The sequence below is a fragment of the Bos javanicus genome, chromosome 20, assembly GCF_032452875.1.
Source record: "Bos javanicus breed banteng chromosome 20, ARS-OSU_banteng_1.0, whole genome shotgun sequence".
Classification (NCBI taxonomy): Eukaryota; Metazoa; Chordata; class Mammalia; order Artiodactyla; family Bovidae; genus Bos; species Bos javanicus.
In genome coordinates, this window is record NC_083887.1 from 3,996,167 (window position 1) to 4,022,787 (window position 26,621).

General features: G+C 47.8%; 1 protein-coding gene across 1 annotated transcript in view; it reads right to left on the reverse strand.

Annotated features, from left to right (window-relative positions):
• Window positions 1-5,764: 5,764 nt before the first annotated feature.
• Window positions 5,765-26,621, reverse strand: part of SH3PXD2B (SH3 and PX domains 2B) — a 122,756-nt gene continuing 101,899 nt past the window's right edge. Inside the window, exons 12-13 of the mRNA XM_061393217.1 lie at window positions 25,998-26,123; window positions 5,765-12,172 (exon numbers count right to left, since the gene is read on the reverse strand). Of these exons, the coding sequence (XP_061249201.1) occupies window positions 10,595-12,172; window positions 25,998-26,123 (1,704 nt within the window). The 3' untranslated portion in view covers window positions 5,765-10,594. The remainder of the gene's footprint in view (window positions 12,173-25,997; window positions 26,124-26,621) is intronic.

Below are 26,621 nucleotides of genomic sequence, written 5' to 3' on the forward strand. Positions count from 1 at the left end.
TTTAAGTATACAGTTCAGAGGTATTGCGTGCATTCACACTATGCAAACAATATACAGTGAATACACACACACGACATACAGTGAAAGTAGCTTAGCAAATCCGTGTCACAGCAGCAAGGACGGGCCTGGTTTTCAATCTTCTTCAAGAACACACAGCAGCTCTACCTACTTCCCAAGGTGCACGAGTGCCGCCCGAGGCATCCTGATCCTTCCGAGAGGCACTTCTCTGGCTCTCCAAGTGAGCATTCTTATGGTCCCGAGATAAACACAGGGAGGAAAATCAGCAAACCTGCAGCTCTTGCAAACTGAAGCCCAACTTGGCCTGTTCACTCTGCCAAAGATACTAACTAACACAGTGTCCAAGCCAGAGTTCTCAGGTGGATGCATCATGGTGGAGCATAAACTCAACTTAATACAGTGAAATGCTGAATAGCCATTAAACTCTAGAATCTACAGCAGCATTTTGCAAAGTGTGTTCTGTGAGATGTCCATAAATGTTATGTGAAAAAAATTCTGTTATGAGATACACTTTGTCACACTGGATTAAATAGGTTAAACAGCGTCTTTACTGCGGTCTTCTGAGAGCCGTGCTAGTGTGTGACCCAAGTGGGATTCCAAGCGGGGAGGCCTGGAGAACACTCATGCAAGTGTTTGCCAAATGAACCTGACCACACAGGATCATGCTTTTTCAGGATTATGTGAAGGACTGATGTTTCATAAACCCACTTTGGAAAAACTTTCATTTAGAGAAAAGTAGTAAAGTAGGAAATGGATATACACCTAGTCAGGGGTCAGCAACCTGTAGCCTTTGGGCCTACATCCGGCTGCTTGTTTTTTCACAGAATTAAGAATAACTTTTACATGTTCAAATGGTTCCATTTTAAATAGTTATGTAAATCCCTGAATAATATTCTGGTTTTGCGTTTTGGTTTCCAGAGTCCCATATATTTACTATCCGGCTCTTTAAGAAAAAGTCTTTCAACTCATGTACTAGGCAATAAAAATATTTAAAGAATGTTCATTGTTTTTGACTCTTCATAGGAGCAGTAATGATTATGATGTCCTGTTAGAAGTGCCTACTATGTGTGAGGCATGTCATTGTTTAGTTGCTAAGTCATGTCCAGCTCTTTGCAACCCCATGGACTGTAGACCGCCAGGCTCCTCTATCTGTGGGATTTTCCAGGCAGGAATTCTGGAATGCGTTGCTATTTCCTTCTCCAGAGGATCTTCCCAATGCAGGGATCAAACTTGCATCTCCTACCTGGCAGGAGGATTCTTTTCCAGTGAGCCACCTGGGAAGCCCTGTGCAAGGCATGTATTATTCCATTATACATCACAACAACTCTGTGAGAAAGGCATTTTACAGATGAGAAAGCTGAGTATCAGAGAAGGATGGTGGGGAGGAGACAGAACTCAAAGCCAGGTCCAACCCCAAAGTCGGTCATGGTTCCTTTGTCACTGGGTCCGCATGTTCCAGGGGGACAGAGAAGACAAACCACTGGAGCACAGAGGAAACCTAGATCTTTTCATTTCACATAGTTTTAACTTATCCTTCACTTTAAAATTTGAGTATCTATTTCATTATACTATGTCATAGTTATTATAATAATCAGCTAAAACTAGCCTAAATCAGTAGCCAGTAGACAGTTTTTCAGGACCCTCATAATTTGCTCCCCTTTCTCCTTACCTGAGTTCAGAAGTAGCCAAGAAAGACAGAGGGATCCAGGGACCAGAGAACAAAATGCCACCTTTCCCCTTGAGAGAGCCATGCGAGAATCTGCTTAGGTGAGGTGTGTGGTGGTTAATGGGCTTCCTAAGGCTGAATTTCAGAAATAGCCATGTCCCTTGATCCAGTCACAGGCACCCCTGAAAAGCACAGGATGGCTTCTGGGGGGGCCCTGAACTAGTAAGCCTCCCACTGACAGAGGAAGAGGGGAAGGGGTACTCCCTGAAGACATCTGTCCCCACACAGGAGAGGCGGGGCTGAGCTACACATGCCTGGCTCCTGCAGTCCCAAGTAGCAGTCTTCTGTATCATTCCCTCTTCTTCTATAGGGAGAGGGAAGAAGGGGGGGCTGGAGCAGCATGCTAATGGAGCTCTCCCTGCCTGTGGGAAGGAACCCCAGGCACGGGGTGTGAGAACTTTCCACCTAACAATATCATATATCAGGGGTCCTCAGCCTCGGTATGTAATGCCTGATGGTCTGAAATGGAACTGATGAAGTAATAATGGAAATAAAGAGCACAATAGATGTAGTGTGCTTGAATCGTCCCCAAACCATCCCCCACCCTCTGTGGTCCATGGAAAAATTGTCTTCCACCAAACAGGTTCCTGGTGCCGAAAAAGAAAGGGACCCCTGTTGTACATGATATATCTATTTAGGGATATATGTTTTTATATTATTATTATCGCATTTGTGCGAAATATTTTTCTATCAATATTCCATCAGGTATACAATGAAAACCATCTGAAGACCACTATTCTATACTAGACTGTACACATGTGTGGCTAAAGTTCCCTGCAGTTGAAAGTGAAACAGAGAACACAGTTTATTGTAGGATCTGGGCCTCCAGGGTCTTAAGAGGAGATGAATCTGGACTTTACTGACTTGCTTTTGAATGCTCTGAACACTGCCACTAATTTACAGGTCTCTGAAGGAAAACTTGTTTATGAGCTAGAAAACAAATTCCATTTCCAGGGGCTGTTTTCTGAAGTTTCCTACTTGAGTGGTGATCTTGCTATGGGGAAATCCACTTGGAGAGCTCCAAGTTAGACCAATAGCAAATAGGAAGACTTGAAGCTCATGGCTCCATTCAAAGAAGTATTAATACTTTGTAATCACAATGCTGTGAGTGACAGCACTGAAGCCTGGGCTGCAGGGAGGGGTGGAGTTCCAGCTGGAATTAGGAGGGATCAGCTTGAGTTCAGAACTCAAGGTAGAGATGAAATGTAAAGTTTGACCTTTTCCAGCATTTATGACATGAAATAGTACTCTTGCTAGATGCTTTGTGGTTTCAGTCTAGTACAGTTGAAGAATTAGCTATAAATAAACCCCCTCTCAGATAGTCATACTACATGGTTTTACACAAGGAGCTTCAAAAAGTTCTGCAAAAAAACAGAATAAAATGAAGAACCCCCACACCAAACAAAAACAGAATAACTTAATTTTACCAAGCAGTTCTCAAATGAATGTGTTCACAGGACACTTATTTCATTATGTGTTGACACTTGTTTTGGAGAGCACACTTTAGAAAATGCTGAATGGAAAAATTATAGATTTATTCTATTAAGGAGCTATAGATCCAAGGTCATCCTCATATTAGCTGTGACAATCTGTGAACAATTTCTCAGACTATTAATTTCCTCATCTATAAGTGAGGTGAAGTCGCTCAGTCGTGTCCGACTCTGCGACCCCATGGACTGCAGCCTATCAGGCTTCTCTGTCTGGGATTTTCCAGGCAAGAGTACTGGAGTGGGTTGCCGTTTCCTTCTCCAGGAGATTTTCCCAACCCAGGGATCAAACCCAGCTCTCCCGCATTGCAGGCAGACGCTTTACCATCTGAGCCACCAGGGAAGCTCAACTATAAAATGGGTATAATCCCAACCTAGAAGAATTGCAGTGAAGACTGAAGAGACAATACGTACAAGGTAACTAGCCACGGTGGCACTAGTGGTAAAGAATCACCTACCAAGGCAGGAGACACAAGAGATGTGGGTTCAGGTCAGGAAGATCCCCTGGAACATGAAATGGCAACCTGCTCTAGGGTTCTTGCCTAGAAAATTCCATGAACAGAGGAGCCTGGTGGGCTATAGTCCATGGGGTTGCACAGAGTCGGACACGACTGAGCACGCAGGCTCGCAACCAGCCAATAGCATGTACTCAACAAAAAGTAGGCCTTTCCTCTTAATTGCAGTCTTAGGTTTTGGAAACAGAAAGTAGTTCTTGAGTATGATTTTGAACCCAGGAAAGAATTACATCAGGATAAGAAATGTGCCTAGATTAGCATTTGGGAGGAGACATATTATGGGGTAAAAAAGTCAGTTTTAGGGTCAGACATGCCATGTCCTAGCTACGCGAGACCTTCAGCCAGTGTCTTCACCTTCCTGAAACTTAGCACCTTCACAAGTGTAAAATGCAGTATCTACTTCACGGAGCATTCTGAGGATGAAATGAAAGTGTAGGCAATGTGCCCCCAGGCCTGGCACACAGCAAATGCTCAGAAAAATAATGGTGACATGATCACATTAGTATGACGCGCCATTTTTGAACACTTATACAATGCCAGGCAAGCAGCTGAGTTTGGACATTTCTTCACAGTGCAGCATGCAGACCATTTCCTCACAATGTACTTAACAATTTTCTTATTTGGCTGCACCGGGTCTTAGCTGCAGTACGTGGGACCTTAGATCTTTAGTTGCGGCACGTGAACACTTAGTTGCTTCACGTGGCATCCAGTTCCCTGACCAGGGATCAACCCCAGGCCCCCTGCATTGGGAAAGCAGTCTTAACCACTGGGAAGCCCCACAATGTACTTTTAAAGGATGCAGATTCCTGCTGATTCTGACCTTCAGGGGCTGCAGCCCAGGCATGCACACTTTGGCAAGCCCCCTGACTAAATCTTCTGGTCACCAAAATTTGAGAACTGGTGACTGGGAGGCATGGGGGTTGCAAAATGACGAGGTGTCACACTTGGAGCAGATGGACATGAACTAGAGAAGGAATGGGAAGAGTGGCCCCTCGATATGAGCTTTACCCCCGAGTTCACCACGACCCCTTGGAGTGTTTGCAGCTGTGGGTGAGCAGGCTCGTGCTTGGCATGGCATTCCTGCAACAGGAGAGGACTGGTGAGTATGCCAGTGCCAAGGCAGACCTGAAGGAGGGGAATGGTAAGAGACCCCTGAGAGACAAAGTCGTAACTCCTGACCAGTTCCCATCCCAAGCCATGAGGCTGTGGGGCCACTGCGCACCTGCCCTGGGAAGCCATGCCGTGGTCATTAGCAGTTGTGCTCTTGTGACTAAGCCCTCCTGGTTTGGGAGATTTGGGAGAAAATGCTCCTTGGCAGGGGGGGAGGGGAAGGAGCAGGGGGTAAACCACATAACGACTTTTCTTATGGGAACAGAGTTTAATATATGAACAAAGATGATTCTTATGGTGCACCAGAAGATCACAGCTTTAGACTGTTTCCTCCAAGGCGGGATGAATACTGTATATAAACACTCCCCGTTGAAGTTCTTCTGTTGCAGGGGCTCTGCTTGGTTCCATTCTTCTGTTCTTAGGAAGGTGGGTGGTCACGTCCTTTTGTTTAAAGATTCACCTGGGACCGAGGAGGCTCCACACTGGTGGTTGGCTTTTCCTTAGCTCAGCCCTTTGGAAAGTCCAACAGGCAATGCTCTCCGCCTCCCAGGAGAAAGCGGCCTGGGCAGTCCTAACCCTGGCTACACCCACCACCTCCCTGTCCATCAGCAGGCAATGCCAGAGAGAGGTCCAAGCTCTCTGAACACATAAAGTTTTCCATCTTTAGACACCGGGCCAAGATGGAGGAGACCCAGCAAATACAAGGAAGCTTGCTCTTGGTTTCTGAATACTGCAGTTAAAAGAATCAAAGTGCACAAGAGCCCAGAGAGAAGTCATCCCTATTTCTAAGCAATGCCCAAATCGAGCTCACACAGGCTTCTGCTTTCTGATCTTCGAATCCAGGCCAAGACGTGAGGGCACAAAGCTACTCACCCTTTCTTCAGCCAAATAAAATCCATAGACACATCTTCACAATGAAGCTTGAAACCAGTCAAGCACTCTTTATTAAAAAAAAAAAAAAGAAAGAAAAGTCTAATGGTAAAGTATATAGTTCATACATGCTACAGCTAACTCATTGTTCATCGCCCCTCCCCCTCACATTATATATGTTCATGTATTTTTGTGTGTGTGTGAAAAGGAAACAAAAACCACCACCAGAATTTGTCAGCTTGCCACGGGTACGGGGAGTACTGAGATACCCAGAGACCTGCAGCATCGTCCTGGGAGCAGACACCAGGTGGTGGGCAATGCTGTCAGTGCCCACTGTTCTGGAGGCATGCCAGAAACATCCTAGTTACTTGGTGGCTTCCTGAAGCAGGAAATGTGGGTTGTAGCCAAGGTGACCATTGTGTCATCACCCCCTGAGAATGAAGGGGGCTGGCTATTAACGATTTCTTGGGCACAATGGCATAGACAGGCACACACCGGGATAAAATATGGACACCTTTAGTTGTGTTAGGATTGCTTATTGCTGTAGTAAGCCTGGCAGGGGCACCTCCTTTTGTATGTTTATAAAGACCCGGAAGTGAAGGATGCTGGCCGTGGCACTGGGTTTGGTCTCTTTAAGGACAACAGAAGTTGAGTCCCTTGTCCCCGAGTGGAGCCAAAAAGGCTGACTTTGGAGTATAGATAGAAGTGGCAGAGAAGGTAGGATGCTGGCACACAATGGGTGGCTTGAGAACTTGGCAAGGTAGCACCAGAAAGCCGATGTTACCCCCAGGGGCTGGATGGTACAATCTGGGGTTGGGCCACTCTGGAGCCCATTCGATTTAACCCTGCAGCTCCACAGCTCTGTGATCTTCACGGGCTGAGGCGCATCTGGACGTGAGAAGCTTAGCCGAGTTAGGAGCAATTCCTGCAGGCCACGGGAGGGCTCTCTGCACCCTCAGGCCTCAGTGCCAGCCAGTCTCCTCCTCTTTCAGGCCCCACGGTCTGACGATAGGTTATCTTTGGTCTATGTCATATATGGCTGTTTGCAGCAGAAGCCCTGAAGGGTGGGCCTGGGAAATCAAGGAGGGGACAAGACTGCCACACGTGACTCAGGCTGTTTTGTGTCCAATGTCACAGCCCAAAGTGAAGGGCGAGACCTCCCAGAGAGCAGCCCGAGACTCAAACAGAGGATGGGAGCTGAGCCGGGCCACGCACGCGCCTGTTCTTGATGTTGACTTGCCAGCTATTTGAGGGCAGGAGCCATTTCTTCTCCATCCCACTGAGTACAAACTGAATGAATACTAGACTGTCCCATCTCTCAGCCTAAGCAGAGGGCCTTCCAAACTGGGGAGATTTGGCACTGGTCCTTTAATGTGGCAAGTTTGTTTTCCTACATTCTATTTGATGAGGAAATCCCCAGTGTGCCCAGAAATGTTTTAAGGCCAAGAACTTGGCCTAAGAAACCAATCACAGCGAGAGGCTTTGACACCTAACACACCTCCTGGAAGCCTGGCAGGGCTCCAGCTGCAGCCCAGCTCTCCCCAAGTCTCATCCTGAGACTGGGACATAAATCCATCAAATGGCAAATAAATTCAGAGTAAAAAACTTGAGCAAAGGCTTATTTTAGGTCCTAAAACTGTTTTTCCCAAAGATTTAGTGTTACCACGAGCTGCAGTCTTACCCTAAGATGTAAGATAAGATAGCCATCCCAAGGATACCTGCCTTTTTTGGACTGGCATTTGGCCTGTGACCTACTGACGTGTGTGATTGTGGGGCCGGGGAGGAAAAATCTAAATTAAGAGGGAGGGTCACTGCTTCCCTGAAAGCATCATCAACATTTCACTGCTGACGGCAGAGGAAAGGTCATGGGCCCTGGGGAGAAAAATTCCCGGATTCAAGTCTTGGCTTGGTCACTGTTTGGATGATGCTGGGCATGTGACTTCATCCTCTGAACCCCAATGTTCTCACTGCAGATTGGGGCTGACCCTATGCACCTCACAGGGTTGAAGCGAAGAGGATGTTAAAGGAGGGAGTGTTGAGCACCGGTAACCTGCCCGGCGCTCGGCACGGCAGATACTCCTACGGCCCCACGCCATTCCTATGACGTGTGCCACGGTGGTGACTCCAGGTCCAGGAAGTTTGCATTTGTTCCAGCAAAGGCTCACAGAGTGGTGGCTACAGTCCTGGATGGTGTAAACCTAGGTCCCCAGGGGAGGACAGCGAGGGAGCGCCCCTGGCCACCGGGACCACCCCTTGCAGCTACCTGGGGAAGTGCTGTCACTGCGATAGGAAGAGCTGGAGAGACAAGACTCAGGCTACAAAGGCATCCTCAAGAAAGAATGGTGAACAGAGAGGAGTGTGGCTTTAGTACCTTCAGTTCACGTCAGAATAATAGTAAAAAGGCGAATTCTTTCAAGTGCAGGGAAAACTTTCTGCCCTGGAAAAGGGAGAAGCTGTCCTTCCCACCTAGCTGACCCCTCAGAGGAGGAGATGAGGTCAATGACAAACCCCTTCAGTGGAATCCGCACACAAGAACCCAAGCTCTTCACAGCCAGGCATGGAGCCACCCACGGCCTGGTCTTTACTCAGCGCCTGGCACATAGGCTCTCACAAAATAGTGAAAAGTTTCATGAAGGCAGAGAAAGAATTGGAAAAAAAAAATTGAGAGTTCTGTCTTTTGAAAGGTAGTCAAATCCTACCTAACAGCTTCACAAATGGTGTTTAAACCAACGTGGGTCAAAAACAGGGAAACATGCTACGGGGCCTCCCCCAAGACGAGGTGAACTTGGAGGGTGGGTGGCCCTCTCCCATTCTCTCTCCTGCCTCTGGCTGCTACTCACCCCTGCAAAGTTCTGGGCACAGGGCCAAGGGGCAAGCGGGTGCTGCAAGGGAACCTTGGAGCCCTGCCCCAGACTCTGGGGTGTGGGATGTACAGACCTGCTGAAGGAAGGAATAAAGATGCTACTGTGGATCAGGGGAGGCTCCTTCTCCTGCAGCAGCGTCCACAGCCCACGTGGCAGTGGGGGCGGGGGGCAGGACGGGAGTCGGGGGAGAGCGTAGAGGACTGTCTGCACATCAGTCCTTGGCACTGCGAGCAGCCCCCAGGAAGCCACAAGAGCATGGCAGCAGATGACGGCTCTGAGTCAGAGCCTCTGGGGCAGGACGGGGCTACTTCCTGTCCTGCAGGGAAGAGGGGGATAGGGTGTGTGCTGCCCTCTCACGTCGTTCCCAGCCCTACCCCAGCCCAGGCAACCTGGGCCACAGGCTGTGGGCTAGGAGCCAGAAACCCTGGGTCCTGATTCTTGTTCTGTAGTGTAACTGTGCCTCTGTGTGCCTCAGTGAACCACATCAGTCAAATGGGTGCAAGGGCTGCCCTGGGTTCCTTCCCACGAGACCACAGAGAGGGAGAATGCGTGGAAAAAAAAGAAAAGGAAGAAAACTACTCTTCGAGAACCAGAGAGCAGCAGGAAGCAGCAGCAGAGAGAGACAGAAGGTTCTGCCTGGCCCCTGGGCTCCGCTATGGGGCTACTGCTTAACTCTGCTCTGTCTGCTGGAGATCCAGCCGCTGGCCCTTGAGCCACTGGGGCCCCTTGGGACTGGCATGTGAGACCACCTTGGCTCCCCTTGCTTCATAAGCTCTATCCCCCGGGGGGCACAAGAACAAGAGCAGGAAGCAGGGCTCCGTGGCAACACCAGGGTGCTGGGCAGCCCCTGGGTGGTGCAGCTGTGGGGGTTCAGGGCAGCCTTTAGCAGATGCCACAAGGGGTTGGAGGGGTGGTGGGAGCGGGAGCAGCCACGTGGCCCCCTGACACACACCCATGGCAGCCCACCGGTATCTCCCTCTCCCCCGCCTGGTTGGCTCTCACAGGGCACAGGCATGGAGGTCAGGCCAGCCTAGACTCACACCCCCTTCCCTCCTCTTCCCAGCTAGTGTGCCCTTGGGCACACCGAACCCCAGTTTCCTCATCTATAAAACAGGTACACTGGATCAGAGAGGGCTATTGTGAGGGCTCCACATGAAGGGAAAGTGCCAAGTACAGCGTTTGGCACCAATTAGCTACTCAGCAAAGAGGAGTTCCCAGGGGGTGTGGCCTGTGAAGGGTCCCCTTTCTCAAACGAACTTTGAGATTCTGGCACTAGGGAGGCAGAAGTGAAAGGCCCCCCAAAAGCCTTGGGGATTCTTGTTTAAATGCATTGGATTGGACCAGAGTCTGCAGCAGGAAAGTGAAGCATGCTTGCAGCTGGCTGCACTCCTCTAGAACTGATCACGGTCCCAGCACAGAAGGGAGGACGGCTGGGCGGGCCTCCAGGCCCCATGCCTGGGGCAGCTGCATCTGCTTGAACCTGAGAGGCCCGGGGACCTAAGGCCTTGGGCAAGAGGACACCTCCCTGGGATCAGCAACAGAGACGACTTCTACACGAAAGTTCTTTCTGGGACCAGGCATTTGGGAAGCGAGTGAATCAAGTCGCTGGACATGAACGAACTGGGTAGGAAGCTGGGGACATTCTTAGGACTCTGTCTGATCCGAGCAACGAGAAACCGTTTCTGCAGTTTCTCCAGATGATGGGTTCTGGTCCCAGAAGCCTCAGAGAGTCAGGGTCCCACTGCTGGGTGGGCAGCAAGCTGCTGGGCAGGAATGCCACTGGCCTTAAGGCAGGGATGTTGAGTCAAGAGAAAGGGGTGTGGCCTCGAAGCCTCCAGGGGATGCTATGATGGGAGGGATCACTCTCCAGCCGGGAAAGAAACCACAGTATTCCATTCTTCCTTCCTTTGACGTTGCGTGGAGGATGATAAATTAAGAGGCATATTAAATATGTGGGTAAAGCCAGCAGGGACACGCAAGACCTCCAGGCAGGAGAGGAGGCGGCTAGGGCTTCTTTCTGAGATAGTTGGAAGGAATCCACCCTTCCCAGGACGGGGCCCCACTCTGGACCTGGCAGAACCACCAGCCGCTGCTGTTCTTTTCCCGGACCTCGAACACCGTCCCCTCCTGGAAGCTGCTGGTATCTTGGTCTCCTTCAAAGTTGGCCATGGCCACGTACAAGTCCTTCGGGCCATCGGTGCTGGGGAAGGGACCTGCAGCCACTTTCTCCTTGTTTTCTCCCGTCTTGCCCATCATCCGTGGCCCCAGCCCACCTTTGCCTCGCATGTCATCCTGGCCCCCTGAGGAGTTGGAGAGAAAAGGTTTGGCTTTCGGGGGGACAAGCAGGGCCCGGCCTGGGGCAGGAGCTGCCTTGCCTTCACTGCTCTCCCGCTGCGGCCCTCTGACCTCTGGAAGGGGCCCTCTGACCTCTGGAAGTGGACCTCTGACCTCTGGAAGGGGCCTAGATGATGAGGAGGTTTTCTTGGGGGGTGGCGGTCTCCGAGGTGGGACCACAGGTCTCTGGAGGGATGCCTCTTGGAGAGGGACTGGCGTGGCCTTAGGCACAGGATCGGTGGTCTTGGCTGGCCTTGGAGGGGCTCTGCAGGGCGCCTCCTTTGGGCTGGGCCCCTCCTGCTTGCTCGTCCTGTCCTGGGCACGGCCAGGCCCCTCCCCTGGAGGGAAGCCACGACTGAAGGCCCCATCCTGGCCTCCTCCCGCCTGGTGGCTGCTCTCTCCGTCTACAGAGGCCTTCTCCTGGGACTTGGCAGGCCTGAGCTTGCTCCGGAGGTTACAGATGTCCACTTGGTCTTCGCCCTGAGGTGGCTCTGTCCTGGGGGAAGGAGCTGGTTTTGGCCTAACCTGAGGTTTGGACTTCAAGAAAAGGTTCTGGGGAACGGCTTCCGGCTTCTCCTCCGGCAGGCCAGCTTTGGATTTGGAGATAGGTCGCAGGCTGGGCTTCTTCACCTCCTTGGCCAGCACTCTGTGGCCGCACTCCAGCCCTGTCTCATTTTTCAGCTGGAACAACTTGCTTTTCTCAGGTTTGGGCTCTGCTTTCCTGCTGTCCCGGGCTGGCAGGGCATGTTTGGCTGGGATCATTGGCAAGATCATGCCAGGTGGCTTGGGTGAGGAACCCCTGAACTGCTCCATCCTCTGCCGCTCCTGCAGTTCCTCTTCCGACTTGATGATGGATTCTTTCCGGGGAGGGAGGCTGGGTTTCTCCTCCAGGTCGGGGTCTGAGATCTCCTCGTAGCCTGCACACGAAGACGTGTCTGAAGACGCCTTCCTCAGCACCTCCTTACCACCCTTCCAGTCTTTGGCCCACGGCGTCCCGGAGTCCCCTGAGCTGTGCGGGGCGTCGGGCAGGGGCCGGGAGGGGCCGCTGGCTTCACTGCCCGAGCTGTTTTCCATTGCTGCTGCGTCCCCCAGCCGGAGCTGTGCCACCTCGTTGGGCAACGGAGCCAGGAAGTTGGGTCTTGAGGCATTGCTAGTCTTCTTATACTTGTCAATGAAGGTCGCTGGGGCCCATCCCTCCTTATCTTCAATCTGAATGTACCACCAGCCGCTTAAGTTCTTCTCAATCACCTGAAAGGGAGGGCAGAGGAAAGCTCTGAGTAAGAATGGAGGCAGGGCCAGGGGCCAGGGTGGGCCGGGAGAGCCCACGTGCGACTGAGGCTCTACAATCAGAGACTTTACATTCAGCAGGTTCCCAGACTGTATCTACCAGGCGGACCATCTATGGAGACTGCTGTGTATAAGAAACATCTTACACAGGGGTAGGTGCTTGTCTACTTTAGGATTCCTCAAAAAAGCAGTCCTTGAGACATGAACTCTGGTGTAGGTAGGTAATTTGAGAGATGGTTCCAGGAAGCGGAAGTGAGGAAAGGGAGGGCCAATTAGGAACAGGTTAAGGCTCTAGGCCTACTACTACTACTAAGTCACTTCAGTTGTGTCCGACTCTGTGCGACCCCAGAGATGGCAGCCCACCAGGCTCCCCCATCCCTGGGATTCTCCAGGGAAGAACACTGGCGTGGGTTGCCATTTCCTTCTCCAATGCAGGAAAGTGAAAAGTGAAAGTGAAGTCGCTCAGTCGTGTGCGACTCTTAGCGACCCCATGGACTGCAGCCTATCAGGCTCCTCCATCCATGGGATTTTCCAGGCAAAAGTACGGGAGTGGGGTGCCATTGCCTTCTCTGAAGGCTCTAGGCCAGCGGGGCTTAATTCAACAGGACCCTATGAGAGACAGTGCAGAATCAGACACGGGGTGGGGACACTGACCTCCTGACTCCTAGTCCCCCCACCGCCTGGACATTAACCTCCCCCCTTTCGGGGTGGTGCGCTCAGGCGAGCATAGGGGGTGGGAAGCAGTCAGGGGGCGGGGATGCAGGGCAGTCCACCAGCAGTGTCTGCTAAAATTCTGAAGTGGTTCAAGACAAACCCCCAGTACAGCCCAAACTAGCCTTGATCATTGCTCCTTTGGTTGAGCACCAGACAAAGATGCTGGCTGGTGTTTACAGACACGGTGTATGAAAAACGTGCATCCTTAACTGTGGGAGTCACACCCGCTCCTGTATGGATACAGGGGAACTGATGCTGATGGAAGTTTAACAGACCCCCCTCTCATCTCTCTATCCCTCTGGGACACAGGCTCATTGACTGGCTCGTTGACTGGAATGGTGGGTAGAATCACTCATATTATTTAAGATCTTATGTTTCCTGTCTCCTTTTTGTTTAGAACCATGTGGCTGAATTCACATGGGTGAAAAATGCACATGCTCGATATTATGGGCTGCATTGAGGCGCACCCCCCCGCCCCGCATTCACACACTAAGCCCTAACCTCCCTACCTTAGACCGTGACTATATTTGAAAACAGAGCTTTTAAAGAGGTAATTAAGTTAAAACAGGGTCGTTGGGGTGGGGTTGTGAATTGTTATCCTTTTAAGAGGAGATTAGGACACAGAACATCCAGCGTGAGGGGAGACCACGTGTGAACCCAGGGAAGTGACCGGCTGTGAACCAAGAAGAGGCTAAACCTGACACCTTGACCTTGAACATCCAGCCTTAAGAATATGAGAAAATACACCTCTGCTGTTTAAACCAACCAGTCTGTGGTCTTTGGTGAGGGCAGCGAGGGCAAACGAATACACAGCAATACGTCAGCAGGCTCTGTGCACAGGAGAGCTGACTAATCATTACAGCCACCCGAGAAGACAGGGATTTTCACGCCATTGTCCACTTGCAGAGCTGAGCCCCATGAGAGCTGAAGGACTCACAGAGGCTCACACGGAATATCAGGGGTGGAGGTGGGAGTCTAAGGCTGGGGAGCAGGCTCCAGAGCCTGGGTCTTTACCACAAGCCAGCCCTGCCCTGGAAAGTGGACCCTGCTTGGGGCGGGGGGAGGGAAACGGTGCCTGAGGTGAGAAACCACTGAGGCAGAGGGCTGTGGGTGCAGTTCTGCTGTGCGCTCTGCTGCCCAGACCACAGAGGAAGGGCAGCCACAGACCCAGCGCAGGAGCAGAGGCTGGGCTTGGTTCTGGCCGCCTGAACAGCCCCGCTCAGGCCCGGGCCTGAGACGCCATGCCACAAAACAGAGAGGAGGGGAAGAACAATCACGCCCACGAGCAGGGTTTCCATGATGACCACAGAAGGGAATGTGCAGCAGCGCTTGGTAAAGGAGGGCAAATGCTACCTACTAGTAATTCAACTTCAGGGGAGAGCACTGGGAGCGCAGCAGGCACGTGGCAGGCAGATATTTAACACGTCCCATTGGAGTCTCTCCAGGAAAGGGTAATGAGAAATGGAAGTCTCTTATGTGCAGGTGGCCAGCGTCTTACCAACACATGCTAGCTCTGGTGATGATCACAGGTGATTCTTGGTGTACAAGTCATTGCTGGCACATCCATAAATTTAAACTCTAAGTATGTACATAAGCGAATGAAAACAGAACAGCAATCAAACTAATACATCAGGGAGGGTTTGCTGAGCTTACACTCTACCATGTACCGTGGCGGAAGCTCTAAACATTTTTGTTCTTTTTAGTTTTGTTGTTGTTAAAAGGTAATTTTAATTTATCCTTTTCTAGAATTTACTTTTATTTATTTATTTGACTGCACCGAGTCTTAGTCGCGGTGTGCAGGATGCAGCATGTGAACGCTTAGTTGCGGCCTGTGGGGTCTAGTTCCCTGACCAGGGGTGGAACCCAGGCCCCCTGGACCACCAGGAAGTCCCTGTGTATCTGTGTTCTTAATCATCACGTATGGTAGTTTTCATTTACTAGAGAGAAGCTACGAGCTACTGTGAATACAGACATACCTTGTTTTCTTGTGCTTCACTCAATTGTGCTCTACAGATACTGCATTTTTTTTTTTTAAACAAATTGAAGGTCTGTGGCAACCCTGCATTGAGCAAGTCTACTGGTGCCATTTTTTCAACAGCAGTTGCTCCCTTCATATCTTCCTGTCTCATTTTGGTCATTCTCACTACAGGACTGGAAAAGGTCAGTTTTCATTCCAATCCCAAGGAAGTGCAATGCCAAAGAATGTTCAAACTACTGTGCAATTGCACTTATCTCAGATGCTAGCAAGGTTATGCTTAAAATCCTTCCGGCTAGGCTTCATCTGTATGCAAGAACTTCCAGATGTACAAGCTGGGTTTACAAAAGGCAGAAGAACCAAAGATCAATTTGCCAACACTCCTTGGATCACAGGGAAAGCTAGGGAATTCCAGAAAAACATCCACTTCTTTTTCAATGATTATGCTGAAGTCTTCGACTGTGTACTTGTTGTGTGTGCCTGTGTTTAGTTGCTCGGTCCTGTCTGCCTCTCTGCCACCCTTTGGACTGTAGTCCACCAGGCTTCTCTGTCCATGGAGTTTTCAGGCAAGGATACTGGGCTGGGTTGCCATTTCCTCCTCCAAGGGATCTTCCTGACCCAGGGTTCAAACCCACGACTCCTGTGTCTCCTGCATTACAGGTGGGTTATTTACCCAGTGAGCCGTCAGGGAAGCCTTTGACTGTGTGGATCACAACAAATTGGAAAACTCTTAAAGAGATGGGAACACCAGACCACCTTATCTGTTTCCTGAGAATTCTGTATGCAGGTCAAGAAACAACAGTTAAAACTGAATATGGGACAACTGACTGGTTCAAAATTGGGAAAGGAGTATGACAAGGTTGTATACTGTCACTCTGCTTATTTAATTTATATGCAGAGTACATCATCAGAGAAGGCAATGGCACCCCACTCCAGTACTTTGCCTGGAAAATCCCATGGAAGGAGGAGCCTGGGAGGCTGCAGTCCATGGGGTGGCTAAGAGTCGGACATGACTGAGCGACTTCACTTTCCCTTTTCACTTTCCTGCATTGGAGAAGGAAATGGCAACCCACTCCAGTGTTCTTCCCTGGAGAATCCCAGGGACGGGGGAGCCTGGTGGGCTGCCGTCTATGGGGTCACACAGAGTCGAACACGACTGAAGTGACTTAGCAGTACATCATGCAAAATGCTGAGCTAGATGAAGCACAAGCTGGAATCAAGATTGCTGGAAGAGACATCAACAACCTCAGGTATGTAGATGATACCACTCTAATGGCAGAAAGTGAAGAGGAACTAAAGAGTCTCTTGATGAGGGTGAAAGAGGAGAGTGAAAAAGCTTATTAAAATTCAACATTTAAAAAATGAAGATGATGACATCCAGTCCCATCATTTCATGGCAAACAGGGAACAAATGGACGCAGTGAAAGATTTTCTCTTGGCCTCCAAAATCACTGTGGACAGTGACTGCAGCCATGAAATTAAAAGACGTATGTTCTTTGGAAGGAAAGCTATGACAAACCTAGACAGCATATTAAAAAGCAGAGACATCACTTTGCTAACAAAGGTCCACATAGTAAAAGCCATGGTTTTTCCAGTAGTCATGTATGGATGTGAGAATTGGACCATAAAGAAGACTGAGTGCCAAGGAATTGGTGCTTTCAAATTGTGGTGCTGGAGAGGATCTTCAGAATTGCTTGGACTGCAAGAAGGTCAAACCAGTTTATCTGAAAGGAAATCACCCTGAATATTCATTGGAAGGACTGATGCTGAAAGTGAGGCTCCAATGCTATGGCCTCCTGATGCCAATAGCTAATTCATGGAAAAGACCCTGATGCTGGGAAAGATTGAAGGCAAAAGGAGAAGGGGACAGCAGAGGATGAGATAGTTAGATAGCATCATTGACTCAATGGACATGAATTTGAGCAAACTCAGGGAGATAGTGAAGGACAGAGGAGCCTGGGGGGCTGAAGTCCATGGGGCTGCAAAGAGTCTGACAGGACTTAGTGACTGAACAAACATCATATTTCAAACTCTTTCATTGTTATCATATAAGTAATGGTGATCTGTGATCAGTGATCTTTGATGTCATTGTTACAAGAAGATTATGACTCACTGAAGTTTCAGATGGCTGGTAACATTATTTTAAGCAATTAAGTGTTTTTAAAATTAAAGTCTGCACATTTTTTTTAGACATAATGCTTAATGGACTACAGTGTAGTGTCAACATAACATTTTTTTTTGGCTCTGCTGTTTGGCATGTGGAATCTTAGTTCCCTGACTAGGGACTGAACCCACAGTCCCTGAAGTGGAAGCATACAGCCCTAACCACTGGAGCACCAGGGAATTCCAACACGATTTTTATATGCACTGGGAAACCAAAACATTCACGTGACTCGCTTTATTGTAATTTGGCTTTATAGTGGTAATCTGGAATTGAACCTGCAATCTCCAAGGTTGGTTTGTAAAAGCAAATGCAAAATCATAAGAATGGAGATGAAAGAAAAGAGCATGGACTTTAAAACAGGAGAGATCTAAGCTCAAATCCTACCTCCACCACTTCCTAGATATGTAACTTTGGACATTTACCTAACCTCTCTTTGTCTCAAACACATGTATAAAATGGGCTAAACATATCATCAACCTCTTGGGACTTCTGTAAAGATTAGTTATCAAGGATATAAGGGATCTGGCACAGATAAGTGCCTGTATCATCATATCATCACTAGTTAAACATGTCTTGAAGATACATAGACCACACAAAGAACTAAGCTATTCCTATAGCTATACTGCTAGAATGCTGTGCTTCCATTAATGAATTCTGAACACTAAGATGGTGTTGAATTGAACCAGGAAGCAAAACTGAAAGAGAAGAAAACAAAGGATAACAGTGTTTATCATGTTAAGAGAAGACTACCTGGTTAAACCAAAAACTTTAGGGACAACTATTTCTCACCTGAGTCCTTCAAGTCACCACTGGAAGAACCTATGCCAACATCATAGAACAATAAAGCAGAGAAGTTTCAAGGATGGGTTACATCTGTCCTTCTGGAAAAGAATGCTGGCTATGTGAGCTATTTATTGGCTCAGCTTGAGCAAAAGCAGACAGGATAAAAGCCAGAAACAAGAAAGGGGAATGGGTCTGCTTGAAGTGGGGTTGGGGCCTTGAAGGGAGACTCCCCAGCTCCCCAGAAAACCCCAGGGATCCACTCACTACCTATGGCACACAGTCAGCCCTCAGCATCAGCACAGTGTCTGGGATTCCCTGGTGGATTTTGTAACGTTCTAAGCCAATGAGTGCTGGTACTTATCAGCAAATGTCCTGTTAGCTGGCATGCTCAAACAGTGGTGTGTGTTTGCACAAAATCCTGGAAACTCCTCATCTTAAAGGAAAAGGTTTTATCATGGTTTTCAGCACTCTTGGGGAAAAAAGCAAAACACTTTTATAATTTGCAAAGCGGACTTCTGGTTTCAAGATGGGAGATGGAATGAACAGCAGTTTTCTTTTAGTGCAATAAAGCCAGGAAATGAATAAACGAACACAAAGCCAAGCTCAGAAGGAGGCAGACAAGAAGTCGGTGGACCAGGAATTGTGAGGAATCACTAATGGATGGAAGCTGTAGTGGGGGCAGTGGCCCAGGAATACTACGGGAGTTCTGCCGCAAACGGCCTGCCAGGCTTCCAGGAGGTGGAATCTGGGAGTAGTGAGGTCCGGGGGGAAGTCACCGGGGATTGATTACCCGCGATACCAGGGCAGAAGCAACCACGCTGGTTGACCCCTCTGTGCCCTCCACTCCGTTTCTGTAAAGCAGGTGGAGAGAACGAAGTGATTGCTCACAAGTGGAAACAGTGGAAAGGTAAGCTTGGGTCAGAGACATGACATTGCTCATCGTCTCTAATCTGGCCCTGAAGCCACTGGAAGTCAACCAGCCCCTTGGAGATACTCCCCAGCTGGGCTTTTGACTGTCTGTCGCCTCTTTTTGTACAGCCCAAGTACTAACACCATGAAAAGAACTGAAATAAATACCAACACCACTGCAAAGGATTTAACATTGAGGAAAGAGATCATGAACAGTAACACATTTAATATTCTTAGATAAAGAACAGTATAGAAATCATGAAAGAATGGGCTATTGTGAAACATGAACAGGTAACTATGAAAAAGAATTGGTAAGAGCTTTTGGAAATAAAAATGATAATTGCTGAAATAAAATAATAAAGAGACTGAATTGTTAAAAAAAAAACAATTAATGGACTAAAAGATGAAGCAGAATACGCCAGGAATGCAGAACAAAGTGATGAAAATGAAAAAACGGAAAGTTAAGCGACATGGAGTTCTCATACTGTTTCATAACCATTCCAGAGGGGAAGAATAAAAAGAGCAAAGATAGTCAATATTTAATTATGTACAAGTGGGAAATTTTATAGGTAGATCTCCTAGTCCTACAATTGGAAAGATCCACCATATACTGATCAGGATAAAAATAAAGGTACCTAGACATGCTGTAGAGAAATGCCAGCATTTTAAAGACAGTGAGGAGCTCCTGAGAAAATCAGAAGAATGACAGCTAATGAGAAAGAACAAGGAACAGGTGATAGCAGCACCGGCTAGCAACGGTCGACGCAAGAAGAGAATGGAATAATCTGTTCAGCACGCCAAGGGAAGACGACCGGAATTCAAAAGTCAATCCCTGAAGAATGGGGGAGGATAACATTCACTCATCATAATGCCAGGAAAGCATTATGGGACGTCCCTGGTGGTCCAGCGGTTAAGGATCCTCCCACCAATGAAGGAGACACAGGTTTGACCCCTGGTCTGGGAAGATTCCCTGCTTGCTGCAACTAGAGAAAGCCCGTGTGCAACAACAGAGACCCAGCACAGCCAAAAATAGGATTAAAACAAGAAAGCATTCTGGACACAGATAAGGGCCTGCCCTCAGTTAAGGACTGAAATGTATGGACCCATTGTGCATATGTGTGTGTTTGCAACGCTATGGACTGCAGCCTGCCAGGCTCCTCATCCATGGAACCTTTCAGGCAAGAATACTGGAGTGGGTTGCCATTTCTTCCTCCAGGGGATCTTCCCAACCTAGGGATCAAACCCATGCCTCCTGTGTCGGCAGGCGGATTCTTTACCACTGAGCCACTTGGGAACCCCATACAAACCCACAGAAACTACCAAAGGGTAGAGAAGGGACACCATTGTGAACCCAGGGAGGCTTCCCAGATGAGGCAGGGATATGAAGAATAAGTTGGATTTTGATATGCCAAGTTCCATTCAAAGAACGGCCTTGAGTGCTTTCCACGAGAAAGCAGGTAGTGGGCTAAGAGCTAGGTTAAAGGCAGAGAGGGATAGGGAAGCCTAGCGTGCTGCAGTCCATGGGGTCACAGAGACTCAGACATGACTTGGTGACTGAACAACAAAAGGCAGAGAGAGCAAGAGAGGTGGGGCAAGGGTTCAGTGGAAAGCAGTGAAAATAAGGCTGATCAGTAGTGGGAGGAGGAACAGCCCTTGATGTGGAACGATGTTAAGAAACAGGCATATGTTTCACACCAGAACATCAGTACATGTTTTGCAACAGCAAAATGGGAGAACTGGACATAGAATTTATCTTGAAGCCCAAGCAGGATATCTTGAGAATTTGCTCTGTGGACTTGAAGTTAGTAAGAACAGATTGGGAGAAAAATAATAGGAGCAGATGAAGACCCTTTTAGAGTCTTGGAGGTACTTCTACTGTCCCCTCAGTTTCTCTGTGAGAATTGGGATTTGAATTTTATAAAAATAAGTTTGAGAGGCTTCAACTCAGGTTCTTTAAATACCACTTCAGACAGCCCCTCTGATGCCTGCATGGACTGAAGAGCACAGGGCGTAAAGCAGCTTGGGTGAGGCACGGGAAGCAGCTCCTCCAGGGCTCACCAGGCCACTGTCCCGGGACGTGAGAGGAAGACAGAGGGAGGCAGGCGGAGTCGGAGCTGAGGAAAAATGGTGGGTGCTTCAGAGATCTAGAAAAGGGACTGAAGACCCTTAGGGGACTTCCCTGGTGGTCTAGTGGTTAAGAATCCACCTTCCAAGCCTGGATGGGAGGGAAGTTTGGGGGAGAGTGGATACATGCATATGTACTGCTGAGTCCCTTGACTGTTCACCTGAAACTGTCACAGCATTGTTTGTTAATCAACTGTGGTGGTGTTCAGTCGCTCGGTCCTGTCTGACTCTATTCTTTGTGACCCCATGGACTGCAGCACACCAGGCTTCTCTGTCCTTCACCATCTCCCGCAGTTTGCTCAGACTTATGTCCATGGAGTCAATGATGCCATCCAACCATCTCATCCTCTGTCTCCCCGTTCCCCTCCTGCCCTCAATCTTTTCCAGCATCAGGGTCTTTTCCAGTGAGTCGGAACTTTGCATCAGGTGGCCAAAGTACTGGAGCTCCAGCTTCAGCATCAGCTACACCCCAATATAAAATAAGAAGTTAAAGAAAAAAAAAAAAGATCAGCTTTCCAAGGCAGGGGACATGAGTTCTGTCTCTGGTTGGGGAACTAAGATCTCATATGCTGTGGGGCAACTAAGCCCACACATGGCAACTAGAGAAGCCCACGTGGCATAGGGAAGCCCCAGCATGGCCAAAAAAAGACGCTTAGGACACACACCACACTCATGTACTGGCTCATAATCATCTGTTCACTCTCTGTACCTGTCATTCATTCCAATGTGCGTTCACAAAGGAATGGCTCTCTGAGTACCTACTGCGGACCAGACAGGGTTAGAGGCGAGAATGAAGAGGAAAACATTCCCTGGTTTTCTGGGTATTAGCAGGAGGCTAGCGGGGAGATGGATTTTCATTGATTTAACAACATTTATTGCAAATCCACCATGTGCCAGGCACTGTGCTAGCTCTGGGGTTACAGAAGTAAAAAAACAGATACGGTCTCCATCCTCCTGAGATCCTCAAATACTGGGCAGATAACCAGCAGGCTGTCAATACGTCTGGTTCTAATCCGGAGACAGACAAGGGTTCAAATCCTGACTCTGTCACCTTTTGGCTGTGTGACTTTGAATAGCACCTTTTTTCTGAGCCACAACTTCCTCATCTGAAAAACAGGGATTGAACCATTCCTGCCTCATAAGAATAAATGATAATATGATTAAGGGAGACACAGCCTGCGAGGTGCTGAGTGCTGTGGCTGGCACCTAACTGCTTCTCCGTTACTTATGGACTTCCGTTCAAGCTCTAACCCCATGAGAAAGAGAAGAGAAATGGGAGAGGAGAAAAAATAAAAGAGAGAAGAGGCAAGTAGGGAAGGAGGTGATCAAAACAGAATACAGGTCAGTCACAAAGGCCACACAGTATATGATTCCACGCATATGAAAAGTCCAAAATTGATAAGTCTCTGGACACAGAAAACAGAGAAGTGGTTGCCTGAGGCTGGGGCAGGGGCACTGAGAGGGAATGAGGAGAAATGGAGAGGGACTGCTAACGTGCACAGGGCTTCTTATGTGGGTGATGAACTGCTCTCACGTTGATTATGGTGATGGTTGCATAACTTTCTAACTATACTAAAAAACCACTGAATTTTATACCTTAAATCACTGACTTGTATGGTATGTGAATTATATCTCAATAAAGCTGTTACCAAAATTTTAAAAATGCAGAAGTAGAAGATGGTGGCTATACCAAGAATCCCAAGTAGAACAAGCTTGTATACAGCAAAGGAAACTGTGAACTAAAGGAAAAGCCCACAGACTGGGAAAAAAATATTTACATATGATGCAACTGACAAGGCTCAATTCCTAAAATAAATAAACAGCTCATTCAACTCAACAACAAAAAGCAAACAGGCTAACTGAAAAACGGGCAGAAGACCTAAACAGACATTTCTCCAAAGAAGACACAGAGATGGCCAACAGGCACATGAAAAGGTGCTCACTATCACTAATTATTAGAGAAATGCAAATCAAAACTAAAATGAAATATCACTTCACACGGGTCAGAATAGCCATCATTAAAAAAATCTACAAATCTACAATAACAAATGCTGGAGAGGCTGTGGAGAAAAGGGAACCCTCCCACACTGTTGGTGGGAGTATAGATTGGTGCAGCCATGAGAAAACAGTAAGGAAATTCCTCACAAAACCAGTAGACCTGCCAAATGATTTAGCAATCCCGCTTCTGGGTACATATCCAGGGAGACCTCTAACTCAAACAGATAAGCACCTCAGTGTTCAGTGCAGCACTATGAACAGCCAACGGGTAGAGACAACCTACAGGTCCACTGACAGATGATAAAGATACAGTGTGCACACACAGAGATACAATGGAGTACCACTCACTGACGGATGAGTGACAGATGATAAAGATACAGTGTGCCCATATGGAGATACAATGGAGTACCACTGACAGATGAATGACAGATGATAAAGATACAGTGTGCACACACAGAGATACAATGGAGTGCCACTCACTGACAGATGAGTGCCAGATGATAAAGATACAGTGTGTGCACACAGAGATACAATGGAGTACCACTCACTGACGGATGAGTGACAGATGATAAAGATACAGTGTGCGCACACAGAGATACAATGGAGTGCCACTCACTGACGGATGAGTGACAGATGATAAAGATACAGTGTGCACACACAGAGATACAATGGAGTACCACTGACAGATGAATGACAGATGATAAAGATACAGTGTGTGCACACAGAGATACAATGGAGTACCACTCACTGACAGATGAGTGCCAGATGATAAAGACACAGTGTGTGCACACACAGAGATACAGTGGAGTGCCTCTCACTGACAGATGAGTGACAGATGATAAAGATACAGTGTGTGCACACAGAGATACAATGGAGTACCACTCACTGACAGATGAGTGACAGATGATAAAGATACAGTGTGTGCACACACAGAGATACAATGGAGTACCACTCACTGACAGATGAGTGACAGATGATAAAGATACAGTGTGCGCACAGAGATACAATGGAGTGCCACTCACTGACAGATGAGTGCCACTCACTGATAGATGAGTGCCAGATGATAAAGATACAGTGTGTGCACACACAGAGATACAATGGAGTGCCTCTCACTGACAGATGACTGACAGATGATAAAGACACAGTGTGTGCACACACAGAGATACAATGGAGTACCACTCACTGACAGATGATACAGTGTGTGCACACACAGAGATACAATGGAGTGCCTCTCACTGACAGATGAGTGCCACTCACTGATAGATGATTGACAGATGATAAAGATACAGTGTGTGCACACACAGAGATACAGTGGAGTACCACTCACTGACAGATGAGTGACAGATGATAAAGATACAGTGTGCGCACACAGAGATACAATGGAGTACCACTCACTGACAGATGAGTGACAGATGATAAAGATACAGTGTGTGCACACACAGAGATACAGTGGAGTGCCTCTCACTGACAGATGAATGACAGATGATAAAGATACAGTGTGTGCACACAGAGATACAATGGAGTACCACTCACTGACAGATGATACAGTGTGTGCACACACAGAGATACAATGGAGTGCCTCTCACTGACAGATGAGTGCCAGATGATAAAGATACAGTGTGTGCACACACAGAGATACAATGGAGTACCACTCACTGACAGATGATACAGTGTGTGCCCATATGGAGATACAATGGAGTACCACTGACAGATGAATGACAGATGATAAAGATACAGTGTGTGCACACAGAGATACAATGGAGTACCACTCACTGACAGATGAGTGCCAGATGATAAAGATACAGTGTGTGCACACAGAGATACAATGGAGTGCCACTCACTGACAGATGAGTGCCAGATGATAAAGATACAGTGTGTGCACACACAGAGATACAATGGAGTGCCACTCACTGACAGATGAGTGCCAGATGATAAAGATACAGTGTGTGCACACACAGAGATACAATGGAGTACCACTCACTGACAGATGATTGACAGATGATAAAGATACAGTGTGTGCACACACAGAGATACAATGGAGTACCACTCACTGACAGATGAGTGACAGATGATAAAGATACAGTGTGTGCACACACAGAGATACAATGGAGTGCCTCTCACTGACAGATGAGTGCCAGATGATAAAGATACAGTGTGTGCACACACAGAGATACAGTGGAGTGCCTCTCACTGACAGATGACTGACAGATGATAAAGACACAGTGTGTGCACACACAGAGATACAATGGAGTGCCTCTCACTGACAGATGAGTGCCAGATGATAAAGATACAGTGTGTGCACACACAGAGATACAACGGAGTGCCTCTCACTGACAGATGAATGACAGATGATAAAGATACAGTGTGTGCACACACAGAGATACAATGGAGTGCCACTCACTGACATACGAGTGACAGATGATAAAGATACAGTGTGTGCACACACAGAGATAAAATGGAGTGCCTCTCACTGACACATGAGTGACAGATGATAAAGATACAGTGTGTGCATATAGAGATGCAATGGAGTACCACTCACTCATAAATAATGAATGCCAACTGCAGCATCATGGATGGCACAGAATTATTGCACTAAGTGAAGTAAGTCAGAAAGAGAAAAACAAATACGGTATGATATCACTTATGTGTGGAATATAAAATATGACATAAATAAACTCATCTACGAAATAGAAATAGACTCACAGACATAGAGAACCGACTTGTGGTTGCTAAGGGGAAGGGCGAGTAGAAGGAAGGATGAATTGGGAGTTTGGGGTCAGCAGATACAAAGTACTACATACAGTATGGATAAACAACGGGGCTCTACTGGATAGCACAGGGAACTATATTCAATATCCTGTGATAAACCATATGGTAAAGAACATGAAAAAGAAAATATATATAAGTTTTGGGTTGGTTAAAAAGTTTGTTCAGGTTTTTCTGTAAGATGTTATCAAAAACCTGAACAAACTTTTTGGCCAACCCAATAAACCCAAATCACTTTTTGGTACCACAGAAATTAACACAACATTGCAAGTCAACTATACTCCAAAAAAAAAAAAAATAATTGAGAAAGAAAAAGAATCACAAGTAGGCAAAAGAACACCAGGTCTACTCACTTCAACCTTGAGGCCCGCCTGGAAGCTGATGCCATCAGGGATGGTCGTCTGGAATTCGGCAATGGTGTAATACTCTTCCTCCACTTGAGGTGGGATGGGAGGCTTGGGCAGGTTGAGACCTCGAGGCTGGTACAATTAAACACAGTGTTAAATCCAATATAACTCCATTCCCTAGTGCTGAATGAGGGGCTAAGGGACAGGGGCACACAATCACCTTTAAAGGGGTGCTGGTGGGCCCATTTGGATTCTAAGGGACAAAACAAAGGGGATCAATGACTATCATCTTCTAGATAAACCCTTCAGCTTTAGGGTGATAAGGAAAAACCTGGGACATTTGCCCACAGTCATGAAAATCAGGTGCAAGACAATACTCTCTGAACCTAAGAAGTAGCGAGGGTTGTGAAATGAACACAGGTTTCCAAGTCAGACACACTGGTGTGACTTTGGGCAAAGCCCATCCCCTCCTGAGAGCCTCAGTTCCATCTCCTGTAAAATGGGGATAATAACAGGATCTACCTGGTGGGGTCACCCTGAGCATTCGATGACTTCACGTAGTGAAACATGAGCACACTGCCTAGCACCCAGTAGGTGCTCCGTAGATGGCAGACACTAAAAACGAGAGGC